General features: G+C 44.6%; 1 protein-coding gene across 1 annotated transcript in view; it reads left to right on the top strand.

Moving 5' to 3' along the window:
* LOC120051129 (dedicator of cytokinesis protein 5-like) overlaps positions 1-26,192 on the top strand; it is a 47,643-nt gene extending 21,451 nt beyond the window's left edge. Inside the window, exons 24-51 of the mRNA XM_038997820.1 lie at positions 5,380-5,450; positions 5,583-5,689; positions 5,800-5,936; positions 6,074-6,169; positions 8,235-8,333; positions 8,683-8,853; positions 8,984-9,084; positions 10,204-10,262; positions 10,538-10,692; positions 10,836-10,921; positions 11,040-11,196; positions 11,445-11,485; positions 11,568-11,658; positions 11,793-11,912; positions 18,343-18,432; positions 20,205-20,309; positions 20,737-20,878; positions 21,112-21,193; positions 21,272-21,356; positions 21,567-21,653; positions 21,839-22,015; positions 24,013-24,096; positions 24,197-24,334; positions 24,555-24,730; positions 25,020-25,170; positions 25,298-25,448; positions 25,662-25,780; positions 25,877-26,192. Coding sequence (XP_038853748.1) covers positions 5,380-5,450; positions 5,583-5,689; positions 5,800-5,936; positions 6,074-6,169; positions 8,235-8,333; positions 8,683-8,853; positions 8,984-9,084; positions 10,204-10,262; positions 10,538-10,692; positions 10,836-10,921; positions 11,040-11,196; positions 11,445-11,485; positions 11,568-11,658; positions 11,793-11,912; positions 18,343-18,432; positions 20,205-20,309; positions 20,737-20,878; positions 21,112-21,193; positions 21,272-21,356; positions 21,567-21,653; positions 21,839-22,015; positions 24,013-24,096; positions 24,197-24,334; positions 24,555-24,730; positions 25,020-25,170; positions 25,298-25,448; positions 25,662-25,780; positions 25,877-25,981 — 3,183 coding nt within the window. The 3' untranslated portion in view covers positions 25,982-26,192. The remainder of the gene's footprint in view (positions 1-5,379; positions 5,451-5,582; positions 5,690-5,799; positions 5,937-6,073; positions 6,170-8,234; positions 8,334-8,682; positions 8,854-8,983; positions 9,085-10,203; positions 10,263-10,537; positions 10,693-10,835; positions 10,922-11,039; positions 11,197-11,444; positions 11,486-11,567; positions 11,659-11,792; positions 11,913-18,342; positions 18,433-20,204; positions 20,310-20,736; positions 20,879-21,111; positions 21,194-21,271; positions 21,357-21,566; positions 21,654-21,838; positions 22,016-24,012; positions 24,097-24,196; positions 24,335-24,554; positions 24,731-25,019; positions 25,171-25,297; positions 25,449-25,661; positions 25,781-25,876) is intronic.

The raw sequence follows: 26,192 nt of genomic DNA, 5'->3' as shown, positions 1-26,192 counted from the left end.
AAGAGGAATAGCGGAGCGACTCTCGTAGCCAAAATGAAATAAAATCAAATGTTATAGGTCACATACACATGGTTAGTAGATGTTACTGCGAGTGTAGCGAAATGCTTGTGCTTCTAGGTCCGATAGTGCAGTAATATCTAACAAGTAATCTAACAATTCCCCAACAACTAGCTAATACACACAAATATAAAGGGGTGAATGAGAATATGTACATATAAATATATGGATGAGCGATGGCTGAGTGGCATTGGCAAGATGCAATAGATGGTATAAGATACAGTATATACATATGAGATTAGTAATGTAAGAAATGTAAACATTATTAAAGTGGCATTATTTAAAGTGGCATTGTTTAAAGTGACTAGTAATCCATTTATTAAAGTGGCTTATGGCCTACACTACAGTATATTGCACACCGGAACAGATGGAAGAGAGAGGGTAGAGATGTGTAGCCTTCAATAGTTAAATAGTAGTGCTATCAATATTTATTTTTTTACAGAATATTACATGGCAGATCTGTGCGTTCCTCCAGGCTGCGCTCCAGTCTCGGACACGCAAAGCTTCACTATTGATTAGGCTTACATTTTTAGACAAGAAAAGTATTCTACCTAAGCTACAACAATACAGTGTAATGGTGAATGTATTATTGTTATCAAGTGACTACACAATTATTGTCTTGGGCTGTAAACTGAAGTGATGTGGGCAAACTTCATGCCGAAATAACTGCATACAACCTAGGTCCAGAAAGATACATTAGCAGGCTAATCATGTGGTTTATTTTGCTCACACCATCGCGCTCCCTCTTCTTTCAAACTCCCCTATTTTACATTCAGCAAGTAAGAGCAAGTTGCAATATCTCCTAAATAGGCTAGTAGTAGTAAGTAAAATGCTCGAATTAGGTGTACAACAAGATATTGGGATTCCAAGGGAAAGGAATAGCTGTGTAAAGGAATAGAAAGGAATATCTGTAGCTGCGAGGCAGCAGATGCCAGGTGCGCAATTGTGCAAAAAGAACGGTGAAGACAGAATAGAGATTTGCAGCCTTAGAAGCGTATGCAACCCATTTATTAACTAAATGTTAGACCCTAATACTGCCGTGAATAGCTTATACGCAATGAATTTACACAGTTGAAATATATTGTTTAATCTGATAATAAAATGGCAGGTAGCCTAGGATAGTGTGCGCCCCAGTCTGCGCTCCAGCTCGACATTCTCCCTAATTGATTAAGCTTTTTGGGGACAAGAAAAACAATCATACCTAGGCTATAACAGCACAATGCAATAATGCATTTTGAATGCATTTGTCTAGCGAGTAAATCATTATAGTCTAGGCTGTAAACTGTAGTGGATATGTCATTTCAATAACCGCAAAAAAAAACTGAATGCATGTTTCATTCTGAAATAATAATAATCTAGCCTAGGCCTGATTAGGCAACCATTTTGATCAGTAATGGGTATTTTCTTGACAGTTGACAAGGTCCAGAAAGGCACATTAGTAGGCAAGTCATAGTGTGTATTTTGCCAGGATGTATCGGCGTTAACAGATAGGCCTACTGTAACGTTCGTCTTGTGGTGATTGAACGGACCAAGGCGCAGCGGGTGATGAATACATACTGAATTTATTAAACAGACGAAACACTGACAAAACACTAGAACAAACTACAAAACAATAAACGAAGGCAACAGACCTGAAACAAACGAACTTACATATAGACGAAGAACGCACGAACAGGAACAGACTACCTAAAATGAACGAACAAACGAAACAGTCCCATGTGGTATACACAGACACAGGAACAATCACCCACAAACAAACAGTGAGAACAACCTACCTTAATATGGCTCTCAATCAGAGGAAACGACACACACCTGCCTCTAATTGAGAACCATACCAGGCAAACCATTAACCCAACATAGAAAACACATAACATAGACTACCCACCCAAACTCACGCCCTGACCAATTAAACACATACAAAACAACAGAAAACAGGTCAGGAACGTGACAGAACCCCCCCCTCAAGGTGCGAACTCCGGGCGCACCCCTAAAACTCAAGGGGAGGGTCTGGGTGGGCATCTGTCCGCGGTGGTGGCTCCGGCGGTGGACGAGGACACCACTCCACCACTGTCTTTGTCCCCCTCCTTAGCGTCCTTTGAGTGGCGACCCTCGCCCCCGACCATGGTCCAGGAACCTTCACCAACGCCCCTCTAAAATAGAGGAGACAACTCAGGACAGAGAGGTAGCTCAGGACAAAGAGGTAGCGCAGGACAAAGAGGTAGCGCAGGACAAAGAGGTAGCGCAGGACAAAGAGGTAGCTCAGGACAGAGGGACAACTCAGGACGAATGGCAGCTCCGGACTGAATGGCAGCTCCGGACTGAATGGCAGCTCCGGACTGAATGGCAGCTCCGGACTGAGTGGCAGCTCCGGACTGGGTGGCAGCTCCGGACTGGGTGGCAGCTCCGGACTGGGTGGCAGCTCCGGACTGGGTGGCAGCTCCGGACTGGGTGGCAGCTCCGGACTGGAGGGCAGCTCATGACTGGAGGGCAGCTCATGACTGGAGGGCAGCTCATGACTGGAGGGCAGCTCATGACTGGAGGGCAGCTCATGACTGTAGGGCAGCTCATGACTGTAGGGCAGCTCATGACTGTAGGGTAGCTCATGACTGTAGGGTAGCTCATGACTGTAGGGTAGCTCATGACTGTAGGGCAGCTCTGGCAGCTCCTGACTGGCTGGCGGCTCTGGCAGCTCCTGACTGTCTGGCGGCTCTGGCAGCTCCTGACTGGTTGGCGGCTCTGGCAGCTCCTGACTGGCTGGCGGCTCTGGCAGCTCCTGACTGGCTGGCGGCTCTGGCAGCTCCTGACTGGCTGGCGGCTCTGGCAGCTCCTGACTGGCTGGCGGCTCTGGCAGCTCCTGACTGGCTGGCGGCTCTGGCAGCTCCTGACTGGCTGGCGGCTCTGGCGGCTCCTGACTGGCTGGCGTCTCTGGCGGCTCCTGACTGACGGACGGCTCTAGCGGCTCCTGACTGACGGACGGCTCTAGCGGCTCAGGACAGACGGGCGGCTCTAATGGCTCAGGACAGACGGGCGGCTCTAATGGCTCGTGGCAGACGGATGGCTCAGATGGCGCTGGGCAGACGGATGGCTCAGACGGCGCTGGGCAGACGGATGGCTCAGACGGCGCTGGGCAGACGGATGGCTCAGACGGCGCTGGACAGACGAGCAGTGCAGGCGGCGTTGAGCAGACGAGCAGCGCAGGCAGTTCAGACGGCGCTGGACAGACGAGCAGTGCAGGCGGCGTTGAGCAGACGAGCAGTGCAGGCAGTTCAGACGGCACTGGACAGACGAGCAGTGCAGGCGGCGTTGGGCAGATGGACGACTCTGACCCGCTGAGGCGCACAGTAGGCCTGGTGCGTGGTACCGGCACTGGTGGTACCGGGCTGAGGGCACGCACCTCAGGGCGAGTGCGGGGAGAAGGAACAGTGCGTACAGGGCTCTCAGGACGCACAGGAGGCTTGGTGCGTGGTGCCGGAACTGGAGGCACTGGGCTGGAGACACGCACCACAGGGAGAGTGCGTGGAGGAGGAACAGGGCTCTGGAGACGCACTGGAAGCCTGGTGCGTGGTGTAGGCACTGGTGGTACTGGGCCCGCACTCACCATAAGGCGAGTGCGGGGTGCTGGAACTGGAGGTACCGGGCTGGGGCGGGAAGGTGGCGCCGGATATACCGGACCGTGCAGGCGTACTGGCTCCCTTGAGCACTGAGCCTGCCCAACCTTACCTGGTTGAATGCTCCCCGTAGCCCGTCCAGTGCGGGGAGGTGGAATAACCCGCACTGGGCTGTGTTGGCGAAAAGGGGACACCATGCGTAAGGCTGGTGCCATGTACACCGGCCCGAGGAGACGTACTGGAGGCCAGATATGTAGAGCCGGCTTCATGGCACTTGGCTCAATGCTCAATCTAGCCCGGCTAGTGCGGGGAGGTGGAATAACCCGCACCGGGCTATGAACACGTACAGGAGACACCATGCGCTCTACTGCGTAACACGGTGTCTGCCCATACTCTCGCTCTCCACGGTAAGCATGGGAAGTGGGCGCAGGTTTCCTACCTGCCCTCGCCACACTACCCTTTAGCCCCCCCCCAATACATTTTTGGGTGAGCCTCTCGGGCTTCCAGCCGCTCTGCCTTGCTAGCGCCTCATAATGCCGCCTCTCCGCTTTAGATGCCTCCAGCTCCGCTTTTGGGCGGCGACACTCCTCTGGCTCTGCCCAGGGTCCTTCTCCGTCCAGAATCTCCTCCCATGTCCATTCCTCCTTGAACCACTGCTGCTGTCGCTGTTGCCCGTTAACCCGCTGCTTGATCCGGGTTTGGTGGGTGATTCTGTAACGTTCGTCTTGTGGTGATTGAACGGACCAAGGCGCAGCGGGTGATGAATACATACTGAATTTATTAAACAGACGAAACACTGACAAAACACTAGAACAAACTACAAAACAATAAACGAAGGCAACAGACCTGAAACAAACGAACTTACATATAGACGAAGAACGCACGAACAGGAACAGACTACCTAAAATGAACGAACAAACGAAACAGTCCCATGTGGTATATACAGACACAGGAACAATCACCCACAAACAAACAGTGAGAACAACCTACCTTAATATGGCTCTCAATCAGAGGAAACGACACACACCTGCCTCTAATTGAGAACCATACCAGGCAAACCATTAACCCAACATAGAAAACACATAACATAGACTACCCACCCAAACTCACGCCCTGACCAATTAAACACATACAAAACAACAGAAAACAGGTCAGGAACGTGACACCTACCATCGAAAATATGTCCTTCTCGTGCGCTGTTTGTCGTGGATCATCATTCTCCCAAGTCGTCTTATAAGTAACGTGGACACCAATATGCTCACACGTGGCCAGTTATTCAGGCAAGTTTATCTTGCGCTCTGCTCTGCCTTCTCTCCTCTCTGAGCAGCCTCGCGCACCTAGAGCCATGAACGCTTCAATAGAACGCGTTTTTGATTGGTTGTCAATGTTTTATCGTTGGAGGGACAGGGAAAAAAATCTCTCTGGAAGTGATCGCTCTCGTTGTCGTTCTCCACTATTTTTGTAGTTATGTTCTAGTGTGACGTTCCTGTTCACTTGAATTAGAACGATTTTATTTATTTGTATAGTTTTTATCGTTTTTGTTATAGTTATCGTCCTTGGTCCTATAGTTATTGTCCTTTATGCTGGCTTCATGAAAGATGGTTCAAGTTTTACTTGATAAACACTTTTTAGTTGACTAGCTCTGTAAAACTTTATCCAGTGATATTTCCCTCATGTTCTTTTTAAAACACTTTTGAGACCTTGTCTTTTTCAGGGGGCGATACTGAAATACCTCCCCACCATCATTAATGACATAAAAAATGTCTTTGACCCTGTGGAGCTCAGGTAACTCCTTGTAATGACATTTTAACAGTAAAATCGCTGCAGAAATTATACTGTTTCCTGTATAGAAAAGATAGTGACATTGTCACATGTCCTTGCCTTTTTCTGTATGTCTTCCTGTCTCTCCCTCACTAGTGTTCTTCTGACCAAGTTCATCGAGAGCATCCCTGACTCTCAGCTGGTGCGCCAGAAGCTTGGTTGCATGTGTAAGATGGTGGAGAGTGGCCTTTTCAAAAAGCCAGGTACTGTGGCGCCTCTATGGTTAAAACACAACTTTATAATAATCTCTATTTAAAAACAGAACCACATGATGACACATTTGAATGGTCTCTATTTGTCTTTGACCCCACAGAGTGTCGAGATGTCCTCTTGCCACTGTTGACTGACCAGCTGAGTGGGCAGCTGGATGACCACTCCAATAAGCCTGACCACGAGGCCTGTGTTCAGCTGCTCAGCACTGTGCTTGACAACCTGGACCGCAAGGATGTGGTGAGTGGCTAATTGCTACAGCACATCTCTATCTCTGCTGCTGGAAACACTGAAATCAGTCACATCCCTGACTCTAACTGGATGGGTTTTGAAACATACGTATATTATTTATCTGAGCTGCTTGTCTGTGTCCTCAGGGTCCAACCCGGGGTCATGTCCAGCTGATTATGGAGCGGCTGCTTCGCAGAATCAATCGCACTGTCATCAGCATGAGCAGAACCTCCCCTCTCATTGTAAGACTCTTCTTCTTCATCTAACTCTAAAGTTATTTAAATTTGTTCAGTTGGTAGCCTAATACTTTATTTTAAGTTTCCATGTATAAGGCACAGTGCTGAAAATCTGCTTCTATGCATCCTATACAGTATATAACTTAGTTAGCACTTATAAGCATTCAACAATATAAGCAGGTTATAAGCATATAACATGTTATACAGTACCAGTCAAAAGTTTGGACACACCTACTCATTCAAGAGGTTTTCTTTACTTTTACTATTTTCTACATTGTAGAATAATTGTGAATACATCAAAATTATAAAATAACACATATGGAATCATGTAGTAACCCAAAAATTGTTAAACAAATCTAAATATATTTTATATTTGAGATTCTTCAAAGTAGCCACCCTTTGCCTTGATGACAGCTTTGCACACGTTTGGCATTCTCTCAACCACCTTCTCCTGGAATGCTTTTCCAACAGTCTTGAAGGAGTTCCCACATATTCTGAGCACTTGTTGGATGCTTTTCCTTCACTCTGCAGTCCAACTCATCCCAAACGTTCTCAATTGGGTTGAGGTCGGGTAATTGTGGAGGCAAGGTCATCTGATGCAGCACTCCATCACTCTCCTTCTTTTTCAAATAGCCCTTACACAGCCTGGATGTGTGTTGGGTCATTGTCCTGTTGAAAAACAAATGATAGTCCCACTAAGTGCAAACCAGATGGGATGGCGTATTGCTGCAGAATGATGTTGTAGCCATGCTGGTTAAGTGTGCCTTGAATTCTAAATAAATCACTGACAGTGTCACCAGCAAATCGCCCCACCATCACACCTACTCAATGCTTCACGGTGGGAACCACACATGCGGAGATCATCCGTTCACCTACTCTGTGTCTCACAAAGACATGGCGGTTGGAACCAAAAATCAAAAATTTGGACTCATCAGACCAAGGGACAGATTTCCACTGGTCTAATGTCCATTGCTCGTGTTTCTTTGCCCAAGCATGTCTCTTCTTATTATTGGTGTCCTTTAGTAGTGGTTTCTTTGCAGCAATTCGACCATGAATGCCTGATTCACGCAGTCTCTTCTGAACAGTTGATGTTGAGATGTGTCTGTTACTTGAACTCTGTGAAGCATTTATTTGGGCTGCAATTTCTGAGGCTGGTAACTCTAATGAACTTATCCTCTGCAGCAGAGGTAACTCTGGGTCTCACGAGAGCCAGTTTCGTCAGAGCGCTTGTGTTACGGCTGTTGTCGGAACGAGAACAAGGTGCAGCGTGGTAGGCGTACATTTTCCTTTAATTGTAAATGTTCCACCAAAAAAACAATAAACAACTCAACGAACGTAAAGCTAGTAGTACAAACACATGCAACACAAAAAGACAAGATCACACAACAGAAAGTGGGAAAAAGGGCTGCCTAAGTATGATTCCCAATCAGAGACAACGATAGACAGCTGCCTCTGATTGGGAGCTGCCAAAAACAAAGAAATAGACAACATAGAATGCCCACCCCAAATCACACCCTGACCTAACCCAATAGAGAAATAAAATGGCTCTCTAAGGTCAGGGCGTGACAGCTTGATGGTTTTTGCGACGCACTTGAAGAAACTTTCAAAGTTCTTGACATTTTCCGCATTGACTGACCTTCTTGTCTTAAAGTAATGATGGCTGTCGTTTTCTTTTCTTATTTGAGCTGTTCTTGCAATAATATGGACTTGGTCTATTACCAAATAGCGCTATCTTATGTATACCACCCCTACCTTGTCACAACACAACTGATTGGCTCATACGTATTAAGAAGGAAATACATTTGCCAAAAGTGTGCAAAGTTATCATCAAGGCAAAGGGTGGCTACTTTGAAGAATCTAAAATACACTTTTTTTTGTTACTACATGATTCCATATGTGTTATTTCATAGTTTTGATGTCTTCACTATTATTCCACAATGTAGAAAATATTAAAAATAAAGAAAAACCCTTGAATGAGTAGGTGTGTCTAAACCTTTGACTGGTACTGTATGTGGGAACCTAAACTAGTTTTTCAGCTAAGGTGACTGATGCTCTGTCTTCTCCATACCAGGGTCATTACCTAGCCTGCATGACTGCCATCTTGAAGCAGATGGATGACATGCACTACGCCCACTACATAAGTATTTTCAAGACCAGACAGGACATTATTGTAAGTGGTCCGCTCCGCCTGCCCTGGGCATGGCTCTTCCTGAGTCATCCAGTCGATAGCTGGTATTCAACCACTGGTGCTTGTAACTGCGCCTGAAGTGGTTATTGATTATAGACATTTCATGGGACTGACTTGGAACAATGTGAGGATCTCCCTGTCCTTGCTTCTTTACTGAGGTGTGTGGGTCTAAAATGAGGAAAGCTTAGGTACCTGCTGCGCATAGTTTAACTTGTTACTAATCAATGGACTTGGTTAGAAACACAATCCCATGTTTGTGCAGACATGAAGATGCATAAATCCAGGTACTTGCAGTACAGGCAAGGTAACTGTTCTCCCTGGCCCACTACAGGACTTCCTGATGGAGACATTCATCATGTTTAAGGACCTGATGGGGAACATTTTCCCCTCTGACTGGATGACCATGAACCTTCTGCAGATTGGGGTGTTTCTGCGGGCCATCAACCAGTACTCTGAGGTCCTCAACATGTACTTCCTAGACCAGACCCACTTTGAGCTGCAGGTGGGTCTCAAGTTTCCACCTCTTAATGGGGTGGACAAAAGACATCTGTGTCTCTCTCCTAATGTAATCTTAACTCAATCATTGTCTCATTGTCCATGTCAAAATGTTTATCATATTCTCCTCTCTTCAGCTATGGAACAACTACTTCCATCTGACTGTGGCATTCCTTACCCACAAGTCATTGCAGCTGGAATCCTTCTCTCAAGAGAAACGGAACAAAATACTTAACAAGTATGTCCTTTTCTTCTTTATTTTGTGTATGAGTGTAATATTTAAATTCCCCAAAATAAATAATTACACAAGAAAAATCCAAATTGCACAGTGTATTTTAATTGATGTACAGTATTCACACCCCTTTACTTTTTCCACCCTTTGTTGTGTTACAAAGTAGGATTAACATTTATTAAAAAAAATAAAAAATCAACGATCTACACAAAATACTCTGTTATGTCAAAGTGGTCAAAAAATTCCAATATTTGCTATAAATTAATACAAATAAATCACTATCTTGATGAGATAAGTATGCACCCCCCTGAGTAAATAGATGTTAGAAACACCTTTGGCAGCGATTACATTTTGAGTATTTTTTGCTTAAGTCTCTAGAGCTTTGCACACCTGAATTGTACAATATTTGCCCAATATTCTTTAAAAAAAACAGCGAGCTCTGTCACCACAGCTCTGTCACCACTGTCACCTTGAGCAGTTTCCTTCCTCTACGGCAACTGAGTTAGGAAGGACGCCTGTATCTTTGTAGTGACTGGGTGTATTTATACACCATCCAAAGCCTAATTAATAACTTCACCATGCTCAAAGGGATATTCAATGTCTGCTTTTTATTTTAATTTTTTTACACATCGAGCAATCAGTGCCCTTTGCGAGGCATTGAAAATCTTCCCTGGTCTTTGTGGTTGAATCTGTGCTTGAAATTCACTACTCGATTGAGGGACCTTACAGATAATTGTATGTGTGGGGTACAGAGATGGGGTAGTCATAGAAAAATCATGTTAAACACTATTATTGAACACAGAATGAGTCCATGCAACTTATTATGGGATTTGTTAAGCACATTTTTCTCCTGAACTTATTTGTGCTTGCCATAACAAAGGGGTTGAATACTTTTGACTGAAAACATATTCAGCTTTTAATTTTTAATTAATTTGTAAAAATTTCAAAAAACTAAATTACACTTTGACATGATGGGGTATTATGTGTAGATCAGGGTGCAACACAAAACCTTTGGGGAAAAGTAAAGGGGTATGAATACTTTCTGAATGCACTGTAAATGCTCCTGTTAGTAAATATGTATTCATGCTCTACTGCATGTAGTGTCATTCTATGATGTGGTTACAGGTATGGAGACATGAGGAAGAGCATTGGCTTTAAGATCAGAGACATGTGGTATAATCTTGGTAAGTACCTTCCGGTAGTTGTTATCTCTGTGAGACAGGAACTCCTCAAATAGAGACGTCTACAGAATGGCCTGTTCAGTGGAAACATGCTCTGATAGGAGAGAAGCTAGACATTGTTGTTTTATTGCCTAGTTTCATGGTGGCCCGCTTTTTGTTTACAGCTTTATGAGTTTACTGTCTTTTTGTTTGCATGAAAAAGGAGTGTGGCTTATTGCCCTTTCAAATGAACCCTGTGTAACATTTGCTTCTAACTGCATCCTGTGTGTATCCCTCAGGCCCCCACAAGATGAAATTCATCCCTGCCATGGTGGGGCCCATCCTGGAGGCTACCCTGGTGCCTGAGCCAGAGCTTAGGAAAGCCACCATCCCCATCTTCTTTGACATGATGCAGTGTGAGCACAACTTCACTCCCAGCCGTACCTTTGACATGGTGAGATAGCTGCCCACGGTAGTGTTGCCTGTCTGGCTTTACAGTATAACTGTACAAATAGAGTTTCCCAGCTTTATTTGGCTGAACTGATCCTTGCATTGGCATGTGTGATGTGTTTTTAATATGTCTGCCTGTAAATGCAGTTTGAGAATGAACTGATCACCAAGTTGGATCAGGAAGTAGAGGGAGGCCGTGGGGATGAACAGTACAAAATCCTGCTGGAGAAAACGTAAGCACCCTGCCAATCAGAGGCTGATGCCTTTTTCTTATTCTTATTACCTCATAGTTTCATATTCAAAAACTAAATAAGGGCTATTTATCTATATTGCATTGTTGGTATTGTGTAGGCTACTGGAGCACTGCCGGAGGCACAGATACCTGTATCAGTCAGGGGAGGAGCTGGCTCTGCTGCTCAGCAGTCTGCTGGAGAAGCTACTGGCATACCGCACCATCACACATGACGAGAGCCCTGAGCTCCGCATGAGCTGCACCGTCAACGTCCTGGTACGCCCTTACAGTACCCAACTAAGATGCAGAGGGGAGCTCACCAGGCACTATCTAATCCATTGGACTGGTTTATGTGGAACTCACAATATAGTCTGAACGATTGAGCCACATTCACCACCTCAGAGGAGTAGTATATGAAGATGTTATGTTTCTACATTGAACCAATTCATTTTTTACTAAATGTTATCATCAAACATTTGAACCAAACCTGAGTTTTTCCACTGTTTTTATTTTGGTTGTGACAGAATTTCTATAAAGAGAAGAAACGGGAAGACATTTACATACGGTGAGACAGTTGGATAAATGAATAGTCTTCTTTGCATCCCATTTTGTTAGATATCACTCTAAAATACTGAATTCGTCCTCAGGTATCTGTACAAGCTGAGGGATTTACACCTTGTCTGTGAGAACTACACAGAGGCAGCCTACACCCTGTTACTTCATGCCGAACTCCTTGAGGTCTCACTCAACATTCAATTCGACTTTCAATAAAAACATCAGTCTTTTGAATATTTCCCTAAAATTACAGTTAACATACTATAACATACATTACTAGAAAACTAAATGCAATTTGTGTATTGTGTCCACCTCAGTGGTCTGACAAGCCCTGTGCACCTCATCTGATCCCTGGTGACGGCCAACATGTCTGGACCCAGCAGGAGCTCAAAGAGAGGCTCTTCCAGGAGATAATCTGTTATTTGGACAAGGGAAAAGTGAGTTCCCACCCTCATCCTCACTACAGTTACCCTATTAGGAACCCTGATCTTCACATGAAGTTCAGTATATTGGCTCCCTTGCACTTTGCAATGGAGCAGAATGTTCTGTTTTCTCTATTCAAAACTGGTTGAATGGCTATTTTTACCCTGTAGGCACCTGCAATTTACCACAAGTAGGATCATTGCTGAGAATCATCGAGGCCATTTTATGACTTTGAACTGGAAAATCTCATTTTCAGTTTAGATTTCTTTTGGGGTGCAGTTGTAAATCAAACAAAAACACGTGTGAACCCCATCAGTTTTTTAAATGTAAACTTATTTGAGAAGAAATAGTGAATTGTGCAAGAGTGCCAATATATTTGACCGCATCTGTAGGGTTAGAGCTCCTATGCTACTTACCCCTGAACATACCACAAGAGCTACTGCCAGAGATATTTGTGTCAGTTGAATTTGCAACAAAATAATCTGATGGCCATATTCAATCAAACATGGTTACCAGATTTACAGATTACTACTGTTCACAGTACATGGCCATGCACATACCTTTTGGGGGGCATGTGCTCAAAGAATTCCAGCAACCGTGGTCACAAACTCGTTGAGCAGTTATTACAGAAGAGAGGAAAGCAGCACAATCTGCCCACTGGGAACAACATTGATTCAACCACTGTGTGAGCAGTGCAAAACTATTTTGAACTGGAATAAATGCTGCACTTATTAATAACAATGAACAACACAAATCTAGTCAAAATAGAAGATTGTAAGAAATACTGTAGCCACCTTTACTATAATGAACAAAAATATGAAGAAAATATGAATGCAACATGTAAAGTGATCCCAGAAATGTTGCATACGCACAAAAAGCTTATTTCTGTCATGTTATGCACAAATTTGTTTACATCCCTGTTAGTGAGCATTTCTCCTATGCCAAGATAATCCATCCACCTGATAGGTGTGGCATATCAAGAAGCTGATTAAACAGCATGATCATTACACAGGTGCACCTTGTACTGGGGACAATACAAGGCCATTCTAAAATGTGCAGTTTTGTCACACAACACAATGCCACAGATGTCTCAAGTTTTGAGGGAGCGGGCAATTGGCATGCTGACTGCAGGAATGTCCACCAGAGCTGTTACCAGATCATTTAATGTTAATTTCTCTACCATAAGCCACCTCCATCATTGTTTTAGAGATTTTGGCAGTACTTCCAACCGGCCTTACAACCGCAGACCATGTGTATGGCGTCATGTGGGTGAGCGAGTTGCTGATGTCAACGTTGTGAACAGAGTGCCCCATGGTGGCGGTGGCGTTATGGTATGGGCAGGCATAAGCTACCGATTTATAAACACAATTGCATTATTTCGATGGCAAATTAAATGCACAAATATACCTTGATGAAATCCTGAGGTCCATTGTTTGAAGGTATTTTTATTTAACCTTTATTTAACTAGGGAAGTCAGTTAAGAACAAATTACAATGACGGCCTACCCCGGCCAATTCCTAACCCGGACGACGCTGGGCCAATTGTGCGCCTCCCTATGGGACTCCCAATCACGGCCGGTTGTGATACAGCCTGGAATCGGTTCTGTTGTGACGCCTCTAGCACTGAGATGCAGTGCCTTACATTTTTTGTAATATTTTTATTCAGTACACAGTACCAGTAAAAACGTTTGGACACACCTACTCATTCAAGGGTTTTTCTTTCTTTTGTCTGCGACCAAAGGGCTCCTGAACAGCTTTTACCCCCAAGCCATAAGACAGCTGAACAGCTAATCAAATAGCTACAGCTTCATTAAATAGTGCAAATAGCTGGCAGCTTCATGAAATAATACCAAAACACCAGTCTCAAAGTCAACAGTGAAGAGGCAACTCCGGGATGCTGGCCTTCTAGGCAGAGTTCCTCTGTCCAGTGTCGGTGTTCTTTTCTTTTTATTGGCCAGTCTGAGATATGGCTTTTTCTTTGCAATTCTGCCTAGAAGACCAGCATCCCGGAGTCGCCTCTTCACTGTTGACGTTGAGACTGGTGTTTTGCGGGTACTATTTAATGAAGCTGCCAGTTGAGGACTTGTGAGGCGTCTGTTTCTCAAACTAGACACTAATGTACTTGTCCTCTTGCTCAGTTGTGCACCGGGGCCTCCCACTCCTCTTTTTATTCTGGTTAGTGCCAGTTTCCGCTGTCCTGTGAAGGGAGTAGTACACAGCGTTGTAGAGATCTTCAGTTTCTTAGCAATTTCTCACCTGGAATAGCCTTCATTTCTCAGAACAAGAATAGACTGAGGTTTCAGAAGAAAGTTATTTGTTTCTGGCCATTTTGAGCCTGTAATCGAACCCACAAATGCTGATGCTCCAGATAATCAAGTAGTCTAACGAAGGCCAGTTCTCAGCTGTGCTAAAGGGTTTTTTAATGATCAATTAGCCTTTTCAAATTATAAACTTGGATTAGCTAACACAACGTGCCATTGGAACACAGGAGTGATGGTTGCTGAGGAACATCCGGCGCCGACAGAGATGGCCGCCTCGCTTCGCGTTCCTAGGAAACTATGCAGTATTTAGTTTTTTTTATGTGTTATTTCTTACATTGTTACCCCAGGAAATATTAGGTTTTATTACATACAGTCGGGAGGAACTATTGGATATAAGAGCAACGTCAACTCACCAACATTACGACCAGGAATACAACATTCCCGAAGTGGATCCTCCGTTTGGTCCACCACCCAGGACAATGGACCGGATCCCAGCCAGCGTCCCAAAACAACGGCGCCGCAGAAGGGGCAGACGGAGCGGTCTTCTGGTCAGGCTCCGTAGACGGGCACATCGCGCACCACTCCCGAGCATACTACTCGCCAATGTCCAGTCTCTTGACAACAAGGGAGATGAAATCCGAATCAGAGATTGCAATGTTCTTTGTTTCACGGAAACATGGCTCACTCGGGATACGTCATCATGGTGACGTGGTGTGATCATAACAACATACAGGAACTCAATTCCTTTTGTTCACCTGACCTAGAATTCCTTACAATCAAATGCCGGCCGCATTATCTAAGAGAATTCTCTTCGATCATAATCACAGTTGTGTATATCCCGCACCAATCAGACACATCGACGGCCCTGAAATAACTTCAGTTGACTCTATGTAAACTGGAAACCACATATCCTGAGGCTTCATTTATTGTAGCTGGGGATTTTAACAAGGCTAATCTGAAAACAAGGCTCCCTAAATTGTATCAGCATATCGAATGCGCAACCCGGGCTGGCAATACCCTGGATCATTGTTATTCTAACTTCCGCGAAGCATATAAAGCCCTCCTTTCGGAGAATCTGACCACGACTCCATTTTGTTGCTCCCAGCCTATAGACAGAAACTAAAACAGGACGCGCCCGTGCTCAGGTCTGTTCAACGCTGGTCCGACCAATCGGATTCCACGCTTCAAGATTGCTTCGATCACGTGGACTGGGATATGTTCCGCATAGCGTCGTACAATAACATTGATGAATACGCTGATTCGGTGAGCGAGTTTATTAGCAAGTGCATCAGTGATGTTGTACCCACAGCGTCTATTAAAACATTCCCCAACCAGAAACCGTGGATTGATGGCAGCATTCGCGCAAAACTGAAAGCGCGAACCACTGCTTTTAATCAGGGCAAGGTGACCGAAATCATAACCGAATACAAACAGTGTAGCTATTCCCTCCGCAAGGCAATCAAACAAGCTACGCGTCAGTATAGAGACAAAGTAGAGTCGCAATTCAACGGCTCAGACACGAGAGGTATGTGGCAGGGTCTACAGTCAATCACGGACTACAAAAGGAAAACCAGCCCCGTCGCGGACCACGATGTCTTGCTCCCAGACAAACTAAACAACTGCTTTACTCGCTTTGAGGACAACACAGTGCCACTGACACGGCCCGCTACCAAAACCTGCGGGCTCTCCTTCACTGCAGCAAACGTGAGTAAAACATTTAAACGTGTTAACCCTCGCAAGGCTGCCGGCCCAGACGGTATCCCCAGCTGCGTCCTCAGAGCTTGCGCAGACCAGCTGGCTGGTGTGTTTACGGACATATTAAATCAATCCCTATCCCAGTCTGCTGTTCCCACATGCTTCAAGAGGGCCACCATTGTTCCTGTTCCCAAGAAAGCGAAGGTAACTGAGCTAAATGACTATCGCCCCGTAGCACTCACTTCCGTCATTATGAAGTGCTTTGAGAGACCATATCACCTCCACCCTACCTGACACCCTAGACCCACTCCAATTTGCTTACCGCCCCAATAGGTCCACAGACGACGCAATCGCAATCACACTGCACACTGCCCTAACCCATCTGGACAAGAGGAATACCTATGTGAGAATGCTGTTCATCGACTACAGCTCAGCATTTAACATCATAGTACCCTCCAAACTTGTTATTAAGCTCGAGACCCTGGGTCTCGACCCCGCCCTGTGCAACTGGGTCCTGGACTTCCTGACGGGCCGCCCCCAGGTGGTGAGGGTAGGTAACAACATCTCCACCCCGCTGATCCTCAACACTGGGACCCCACAAGGGTGCATTCTCAGCCCTCTCCTGTACTCCCTGTTCACCCATGACTGCGTGGCCATGCACGCCTCCAACTCAATCATCAAGTTTGCAGACGACACTACAGTGGTAGGCTTGATTACCAACAACGACGAGACTGCCTACAGGGAGGAGGTGAGGGCCCTCGGAGTGTGGTGTCAGGAAAACAACCTCACACTCAATGTCAACAAAACAAAGGAGATGATTGTGGACTTCAGGAAACAGCAGAGGGAGCAGCCCCCTATCCACATTGACGGGACAGTAGTGGAGAAGGTGGAAAGTTTTAAGTTCCTCGGCGTACACATCACGGACAAACTGAAATGGTCCACCCACACAGACAGCGTGGTGAAGAAGGCGCAACAGCGCCTCTTCAACCTCAGGAGGCTGAAGAAATTTGGCTTGTCACCAAAAACAGTCACAAACTTTTACAGATGCACAATTGAGAGCATCCTGTCGGGCTGTATCACCGCCTGGTACGGCAACTGCTCTGCCCACAACCGTAAGGCTCTCCAGAGGGTAGTGAGGTCTGCACAACACGTCACCGGGGGCAAACTATCTGCCCTCCAGGACACCTACACCCCCCGATGTCACAGGAAGGCCAAAAAGATCGTCAAGGACAACAACCACCCGAGCCACTGCCTGTTCACCCTGCTATCATCCAGAAGACGAGGTCAGTACAGGTGCATCAAAGCTGGGACCGAGAGACTGAAAAACAGCTTCTATCTAAAGGCCATCAGACTGTTAAACAGCCATTACTAACATTGAGTGGCTGCTGCCAACATACTGACTCATCTCTTGCCACTTTAATAATTAAAAATGTATGTAATAAATGTATCACTAGCCACTTTAAACAATGCCACTTTATATAATGTTTACATACCCGACATTACTCATCTCATATGTATATACTGTACTCTACTGCATCTACCATCTACTGCATCTTGCCTATGCCGTTCGTCCATCGCTCATCCATATATATTTATGTACATATTCTTATTCATTCCTTTACGCTTGTGTGTATAAGGTTGATGTTGTGAAATTGTTCGGTTAGATTACTTGTTAGATATTACTGCATGGTCAGAACTAGAAGCACAAGCATTTCGCTACACTCGCATTAACATCTGCTAACCATGTGTATGTGACAAATAAAATTGGATTTGTTTTGATTTGCTGATCATGGGCCTCTATACGCCTATGTAGATATTCCATAAAAAATCAGCCGTTTCCAGCTACAATAGTCATTTACAACATTAACAATGTCTACACTGTATTTCTGATCAATTTTATGTTATTTTAATGGACAAAAAATGTGCTTTTCTTTCAAAAACAAGGACATTTCTAAGTGACCCCAAGCTTTTAAACGTTAGTGTATATGTACATATTACCTCAATTACCTCAACAACCTCGTACCCCTGCACATTGAGTCGGTACCGGTACTCCTTGTATATAGCCTCGTTGTTGCTATTTTATTGTGTTACTATTTCCTGATTTTCTTATTTGCAAATTTTTCTTACTTTTTAACTCGGCATTGTTGGGAAAGGGCCTGTTGTATTCGGCGCATGTGACAAATAAAATGTTATTTAACGACTATTTGCGGGCAGTGGGTTCAGAACAACAACGACAAAATGGTGAGGAAATTATACCTCCACCAAAAAGGGCCCTTGGACACTGGAATGGCAAATGGGCATGTGCTCTGCACAGGTAGATGCCTATCGGTACACGTGCCTACCACAGTACATCACCCCTGAAACCTGCTGTCTGGGTTTGATTGAATAGAGGTGTTAGTGAGGGACAGATGGTGATGTCTAGATCATGTTCACATCTCATGTTGATATTTAATTCATTTTTTTACCAACTGCTGCATGTGTCTGTTCAGATGTGGGAGAAAGCCATTGAGATGGGTAAACAGCTGGCAAAGATGCACGAGAACCAGATGTTTGACTTCATGGAGATTAGCCAACTGCTGGTAAGACGATTTATCTTCTGCTATCGTGCTGTAGTCTGAGATTTATTCAAAATATTGTCACTACTGATTATAGATGTTTCTTTAAAAACATGCAAAGTAAAACTAAAAAGTATTATCCTCTTAGTTTCTTCATGGTAAAAAAGGCTTCACCAACATCGCAAGAGAGGGATTGTCAATAGCCCACTGCCAATTTAGTGTGAGGCCTTTTCAATAGGACCAGGTCCAATGCTATACTGGCATGCTTTTCAGTGTTCTCAAAGGCTAGGAGTTAATTACACACACCCCTTGAATTTTTCCCTAATTTGTTGTGTTACAGTCTGAATTTAAAATGGATTCAATTGAAATGTTGTGTCACTGGCCTACACACAATACCCCATAATGTCAAAGTGGAATTATGTTTTAGATTATTATTTGTAATAATTAAAAATGAAAAGTGGAAATGTCTTGAGTCAATAAGTATTCAACCCCATTGTTATGGCAAGCCTAAATACGTTCAGGAGCAAAAATGTGCTTAACAAGTCACATAATACATGTCATGGATTCACTCTGTGCAATAATAGTACTTAACATGATTTTTGAATGATTACCCCCATCCATACAATTATCTGTAAGGTCCCTCAATCCAGTAGTGAATTTCCAGCACAGATTCAACCACAAAGACCAGGGAGGTCTTTGGGTAAAAATTAGATGGGTAAAACATTTCAAAAGCAGACATTGAATATCCCTTTGAGCATGGTGAAGTTATTAATTACACTTTGGATGATGTATCAATATACCCAGTCACTACAAAGATGCATACGCCCTTCCTAACTCAGTATCCAGAGAGGCCTAGTTACAGTTTTGACTTAAATCGTCTTCAAAATCAATGAGAAGACTTGAAAATGGCTGTCTAGCAATGATCAACAACAAACTTGACAGAGCTTAAAGAATTATTTTAAGAATGTGCAAATATTGTACAATCCAGGTGTGCAAAGCTCTTAGAGACTTACCCAGAAAAACTCACAGTTGTAAACACTGCCAAAGGTTATTCTAACATGTATTGTCTCATGGGGTGTCAATACTTATATAAATGAGATATTTCTGTACTTAATTTTCAATTAATTTGCAAAAAAAATGTATAAACATGTTTTCACTTTGTCATTTTGGGGTATTGTGTGTAGATGTGTGAGAAAAGACATTTATTTATTCCATTTTGAATTCAGGCTGTAACACAACAAAATGTGGAATAAATCAAATGGGTCTGAACACTTTCTGAAGGCACTATACAATGCGAATTAATTGTTCAAGATACATTGTCAAAAGCTAGGATAACCATGTCTTGTCTAAGACAGAAGGTAATTTCAGCTAGCCCAATCCAAATAGTTGAAGAAAAAAACAATTAATTACATCAGAAAACAGAAGTTGAGGAAATGGGGAAGAGATAAGAGTTACTGCCAACAGTCTCACCCATGCACTGCCGGTTGACATACTGGCATCTGCCGTTAGGAAGTAATAGTGAATGAATTATGAAGTGATACTCTATTTTATGTCATATTTTTGTAAATACTGTGTCATTATGGTATTCAACCGTTCTTCGCTGCAGTGGAGTGGTACAAAAACGGTGTTCTGTCACACTGTGCCAGACAATCTATGTTCATTATGGATCCTTAAATTTCACACTGAACCATGTTTGTGTTTGTTTTTTCTACAGTTGTAATTAGATACCACAGTATGTTGTATGTTGTCTGTGTTCCTGATTGTGGCTTTGTTACTCTCTCTGCTGTCGTCCACAGAAACAGCAAGCCCAGTTCTATGAGAATATAATGCATGCCATGCGGCCTCAGCCAGAATACTTTGCTGTGGGATACTATGGCCTTGGATTCCCCACTTTCCTCAGAGTGAGATTATTAACTATTTTCCTAAATTCAGCCTATATAGCACATTTCAAGGTCTGTCTTATTCACCAGAGATTATGTGTTAATGTGCCTTTTATTAATTTTACTTATGGCACGCTCTATCAAATTAAATGATAGTCAATTGTTTTAATAAATGTTTCACGATGTATTCACGACTTACCCAAAAAGACTCCGCCAAAGGTGCTTCTACAAAGTATTGACTCAGGGTTGTGAATACTTATGTCAATTAGTTTTTTCTGTATTACATTTTCAATAAATTGGCAAAAATGTCTTACATTTTTTTTCACTCTGTCATTATTGTGTGTAAAAATAAATGTAACCCATTTTGAATTCAGTCTGTAACACAACAAAATGTGGAATAAGTCAAGGGGTAATGAATACTTGTCTTTGAATGGATTTGCCCCTTCAGAACAAAGTGTTCATCTACCGTGGTAAGGAGTACGAGTGGTTGGAGGACTTCAGTCTGAAGCTGCTGTCTCAGTTCCCAAACGCCGCCAGGATGACCAGCACAGCGCCCCCTGGGGACAACATCTGTAACTCCCAAGGACAGCGTATCCTTTAGCCCTCTTGCAGCATGCCCTCGTTCTCCCAGCTATTTAATGCTATTTAAATGTTAATAGGTGTTAATGCTTCTAATCAGGACATTGTTCATTTTTACCTTTCTCAAGGACACAGTTTTGAACCTGTAATCCACTGGTGCCTCAGTCTCTGTTTACCTATAGCACTAGGGATTAGTTTTAGTTTTTGAATAATATACAGTCCTATCCTTAGCTGCTCTTCACAGACATCCAGTGTTTTACAGTCAAGCCAGTCCTTACTGTGCCCACCCAGTTCAAAGACAAGGGGGTTCCTGAGCAGATTCTAAAGTAAGGATACAACAGTTTGTGGTATGATTAATTTATCTTACATATGCATTACATTGTTGGTCCCTCTTCCTCTCCTAGCTACTACAGAACCAATGAAGTGGACCAGTTCCAGTATTCCAGACCCTTCAGGAAAGGTGCAAAGAACCCAGACAATGAATTTGCAGTGAGTACCTTTCACACAGCTTTGACAGCCACACCATGCTGCAAAGTCCCAACAAAGCCAGATCCCTCCATTTATACTAACACTCTTGTCTTTGAACATCGCTAAGGAACTCAGGAATTTAGCTATTTTACTTAGCAGTTAAACACAAGAGGTTGTTGCTCAAAATATCTGTGTTAACCATTCCTGCATATTTTCTGCCTCATGTTACAGACCATGTGGATTGAGAGGACAACTTACATCACGTCCTATTACTTCCCAGGGATTCTCAAATGGTTTGAAGTGAAGTCCATCTCTGTTGTAAGTTCTCTCAGTAATGATGATGACAAGCACAGTAAGACAAACTTACTGGTGTTCATGTGCTCTATGTTTAATCTAAACACAGTTGAGTACTCTGCTACCACCCATAGCAAATAGTTCCTACTCCAATTTGGGCTTCTACACTTCAATGCCTCCTCACCTCTCCTTGCTTTTCTATTGGTCAGGAGGAGATCAGCCCCCTGCAGAATGCTGTGGAAACCATGGAGATGGCCAATGAGAAGCTCAGTAACCTGGTGCAGCAGCAGGCCTGTGACAGCTCCACGTCAGTCCACCCACTCTCCATGATGCTCAATGGCATTGTTGACCCTGCCGTCATGGGTGGCTACACCAACTACGAGAAGGTTTGACTTCCACTATTATTTTGTAGGAGGTTAAATCCTTTCCAATTTTATCTCACATTTCAGTGAAGATTTGTTACCTTATGTTCTTATTTTCAAATCGAATCAAATTGTATTAGTCACATGCGATGAATACAGCAGGTGTGGACCTTACAGTGAAATGCTTACTTACGAGCCCCGAACCAACAAAGCATATAAAAAAATAAGAATAAGAAATAAAAGTAACAAGTAATTAAAGAGCAGTCGAGGTAATTGAGGTAATATGTACATGTAGGTAGAATTCTTAAAGTGACTATGCATAGATGATAACAACAGAGAGTAGCAGCAGTGTAAAAGGGGTGGCTATGCAAATAGTCTGGATAGCCATTTGATTAGATGTTCAGGAGTCTTATTGCTTGGGGGTAGAAGCTGTTTAGAAGCCTCTTGGACCTAGACTTGGCGCTCCGGTACTGCTTGCCGTGCGGTAGCAGAGAGAACAGTCTTTGACTAGGGTGGCTGGTTTCTTCGACAATTTTTAGGGCCTTCCTCTGACACCGCCTGGTATAGAGGTCCTGGTTGGCAGGAAGCTTGGGCCCAGTGATGTACTGGGCCGTACGCACCTTTCAGTCTCCTGAGGGGGAATAGGTTTTGTCATGCCCTCTTCACGACTGTCTTGGTGTGCTTGGACCATGTTAGTTTGTTGTTGATTTGGACACCAAGGAACTTGAAGCTCTCAACCTGCTCCACTACAGCCCCGTCGATGAGAATGGGGGTGTGCTCAGTCCTCTTTTTCCTGTAGTCCACAATCATCTCCTTTGTCTTGATCACGTTGAGGGAGAGGTTGTTGTCTTGGCACCACACGGCCAGGTCTCTGACCCCCTCCCTATAGGCTGTCTCGTCGTTGTCGGTGATCAGGACTACCACTGTTATGTCATCGGCAAACTTAATGATAGTGTTGGAGTCTTGCCTGGCCGTGCAGTCATAAGTGAACAGGGAGTACAGGAGTGGACTGAGCACGCACCCCTGAGGAACCCCTGTGTTGAGGATTAGCGTGGCGGATGTGTTGTTCCCTACCCTCACCACCTGGGGGTGGCCCGTCAGGAAGTCCAGGATCCAGTTGCAAAGGGAGGTGTTTAGTCCCAGGATCCTTAGCTTATTGATGAGCTTTGAGGGCACTATGGTGTTAAATGCTGAGCTGTAGTCAATGAATAGCATTCTCACATAGGTGTTCCTTTTGTCCAGGTGGGAAAGGGCAGTGTGGAGTGCAATAGAGATTGCATCATCTGTGGATCTGTTAGTGTGGTATGCAAATTGGAGTGGGCCTACGGTTTCTGGGATAATGGTGTTGATGTGAGCCATGACCAGCCTTTCAAAGCACTTCGTGGCTACAGACGTGAGTGCTACAGGTCGGTAGTCATTTAGGCAGGTTACCTTAGTGTTCTTAGGCACAGGGACTATGGTGGTCTGCTTAAAACATGTTGGTATTACAGACTCGGTCAGTGATAGGTTGAAAATGTCAGTGAAGACACTTCAGTTGGTCAGCGCGTGCTCGCAGTACACGTCCTGGTGATCCATCTGGCCCTGCGGCCTTGTGAATGTTGACCTGTTTAAAGGTCTTACATCGGCAGCGGAGAGCGTGATCACATAGACCTTCCGGGAACAGCTGGCGCTCTCATGCATATTTCAGTGTTATTTGCCTCGAAGCGAGCATATAAGTAGTTTAGCTTATCTGGTAGGCTTGTGTCACTGGGCAGCTCTCGGCTGAGCTTCCCTTTGTAGTCTGTAATAGTTTGCAAGCCCTGCCACATCCGACGAGTATCAGAGCCGGTGTAGTACGATTCGTTCTTAGTCCTGTACTGACGCTTTGCCTGTTTGATGGTTCGTCGGAGGGCATAGCGGGATTTCTTAAAAGCCTCCTTGAAAGCGGCAGCTCTGTTATGGTAGCTACTATTTATTGTGACCATATGACCATATGTCCCAGTAAAAAATGTTTTTATTCCACCCCCTTTCTTTCTCTGAAGGCGTTCTTCACTGACACCTACATAGATGAACACCCAGAGGACCTTGAGAGCATTGAGGTCCTCAAACATCTTATTGCCCTCCAGGTACAGTATATCCTCATTCTCCACTTGTTATTAAACCTGACCTTAGACATGCAGTACATGCCGTAAGAACAGAGGCTCCTCCCTCCTCCTCTCCCCTCAGATCCCTCTCCTGGCTGATGGGATCCGGATCCACGGGGAGAAATCCACGGAGCAGCTGAAGCCCTTACACAATCGCCTGCTCACCTGTTTCTCTGACCTGCGGGAGAGAGTGGAGAAGCATTACGGCGTCATAACCCTGGTCAGTTGCCAGCAGCAAACTCAATTTAATGTTAGAGGGTGGCAACTTTAGCTATTGGCTCCTCTGACTGCCTCCCTATTAAACTCCCCTCATTCAAAGCAGAGTGTACATTATATAAATCTTTCTTTAGGCACTCCATTGCTGCTAGTGTTTTGCCTGTCAATCCACTCATCCCCTGCCAAGTTTCCTGATGATGTTTAATCCCATTTGTGTGTCCCAGCCCTGCTCTCTGACTGAGAGGAAGAAGAGTCGCGTGGGCTCAGTAGTGATTCCCTACATCCTGTCCTCCACCCTGCGCCGCATGTCCACTGTCTCCATCATCTCCACCACCTCCTCAGGCCTCTCCAGCGGCTCCGCCTCCTCTGATGGACCCTCACGGCGCTCCTCCTCACAGGAGTCAGTCCTTCACCTCCTCCTCTTTCCTCCTTCCTTCTCCCTCCTCCTCCCAGTAGACAGTCCCCCTCCTCCTCCCTTCTCCCTAGCTGTGTTTCTCTCTTTGTGCTGCTCTGGTGGTCAATTTGTGTTGCTATGCTTGTAAGGATTATTTGTCTGTGCTTTTCCACATCTCACAGTGTGACATTATCTGAAGTCTTGCACATGCCAATGAATCCCTCTAACTGTACACCCCCCACCCCCCATTTCTCCCACTCTCTCTTTCTCTATCTGTCCTGATATCCATCATCAGTTCACTGTTGTCCCGTGCCACTGCCAATGATCGCCGGGCCTCGATGTTGTCCCGCTCGGAAGATGACAACCGGATCGGCCGAAAGAACAGAAAAGAATGGAGTGTGAGCAAGTCACAGGTTTTGGTGGAGAGACAGCCAGACATAGATGAGGTAACATAAACGGTTTTTGGGCTCATAAACAAAGGCAACAAAGGTGTAATTTGAGAATGTAAGTAATTACCCATGTACTTGACTGATTTCAAGGAGGGTTGTATCTTTGTACTCTATTCCTAAGCAGACCCTTCCAGAGAAGCAGCAGAGACCCAAAAGCCTACAGTTTGGGGACCGTCGCATGACCCTGTCTCTGTTCCAGGGCGTCTCTTCTCAGCTCAGCCTTGGCAACCCTCTCAGCCCCCTGCCAGCCTCTCCTCACACTCCTCGCAGCTCCAGTACGTAGCTTAACTACGCACAAAGGATACCTTCAAAGCAGCCTATCCCAAACAACCTTTTAGAGATACATACCGGTTCACCCTGAACACAGAAAAAGTCAACTGCACAGGCATAGAGATCAACCCTGTATTGGATCCATGCCTCGTACACACACAGTTTTACATGTCATGCTGCCTAAAATATGTGTGTTTTGTCACTCTCTCTCTCTGCAGGTTATTCATCTCTCCTTGAAGATAATGATGCCATCACTGACACTCCTGGGACACCCCCACCCATGCCACCAAAAAAACATCCCCACGAGATGTTTGACCTCTCCCAAAACTCCTCTGAGGTACCGCTAGACTGAAAACATCTATATTTTTTGTAAAATGCACATTGTGAAACAGATTATTTTACAAGTTTATTTTTTACCCTGGTCTCTCCATAGTTCCTTCCTCCTCTGCCTCAGAAAATTGAAAGCAAGCCCCCTCCACCTCCTCCTAAGACCAGGAAGTCTATGTTCCCCGGCTCCTACGAGCACAGTCCTCAGTGAGGATCCTCCACCTGCTGCCTGGGATGGCTTGGTTTATTTTGTGGTACTGTAGCACTTTATTATTACAGAACTAGTACAGGACCAGTACAAATATCTGTTATGTACTTCAGAATTACATGTCAACAATTTATATTGCTGATACTATCGACAAGTAAGAACCAACCAACTGGTTCTTGTGGTGTATGTGCCCTGTGAATATCTAAGAAACAAG

Source organism: Salvelinus namaycush, chromosome 1 (assembly GCF_016432855.1).
Source record: "Salvelinus namaycush isolate Seneca chromosome 1, SaNama_1.0, whole genome shotgun sequence".
Lineage (NCBI taxonomy): Eukaryota > Metazoa > Chordata > Actinopteri > Salmoniformes > Salmonidae > Salvelinus > Salvelinus namaycush.
The sequence above is the reverse complement of the archived record's forward strand: the minus strand, read 5'-3'. Positions and strand labels throughout refer to the sequence as shown.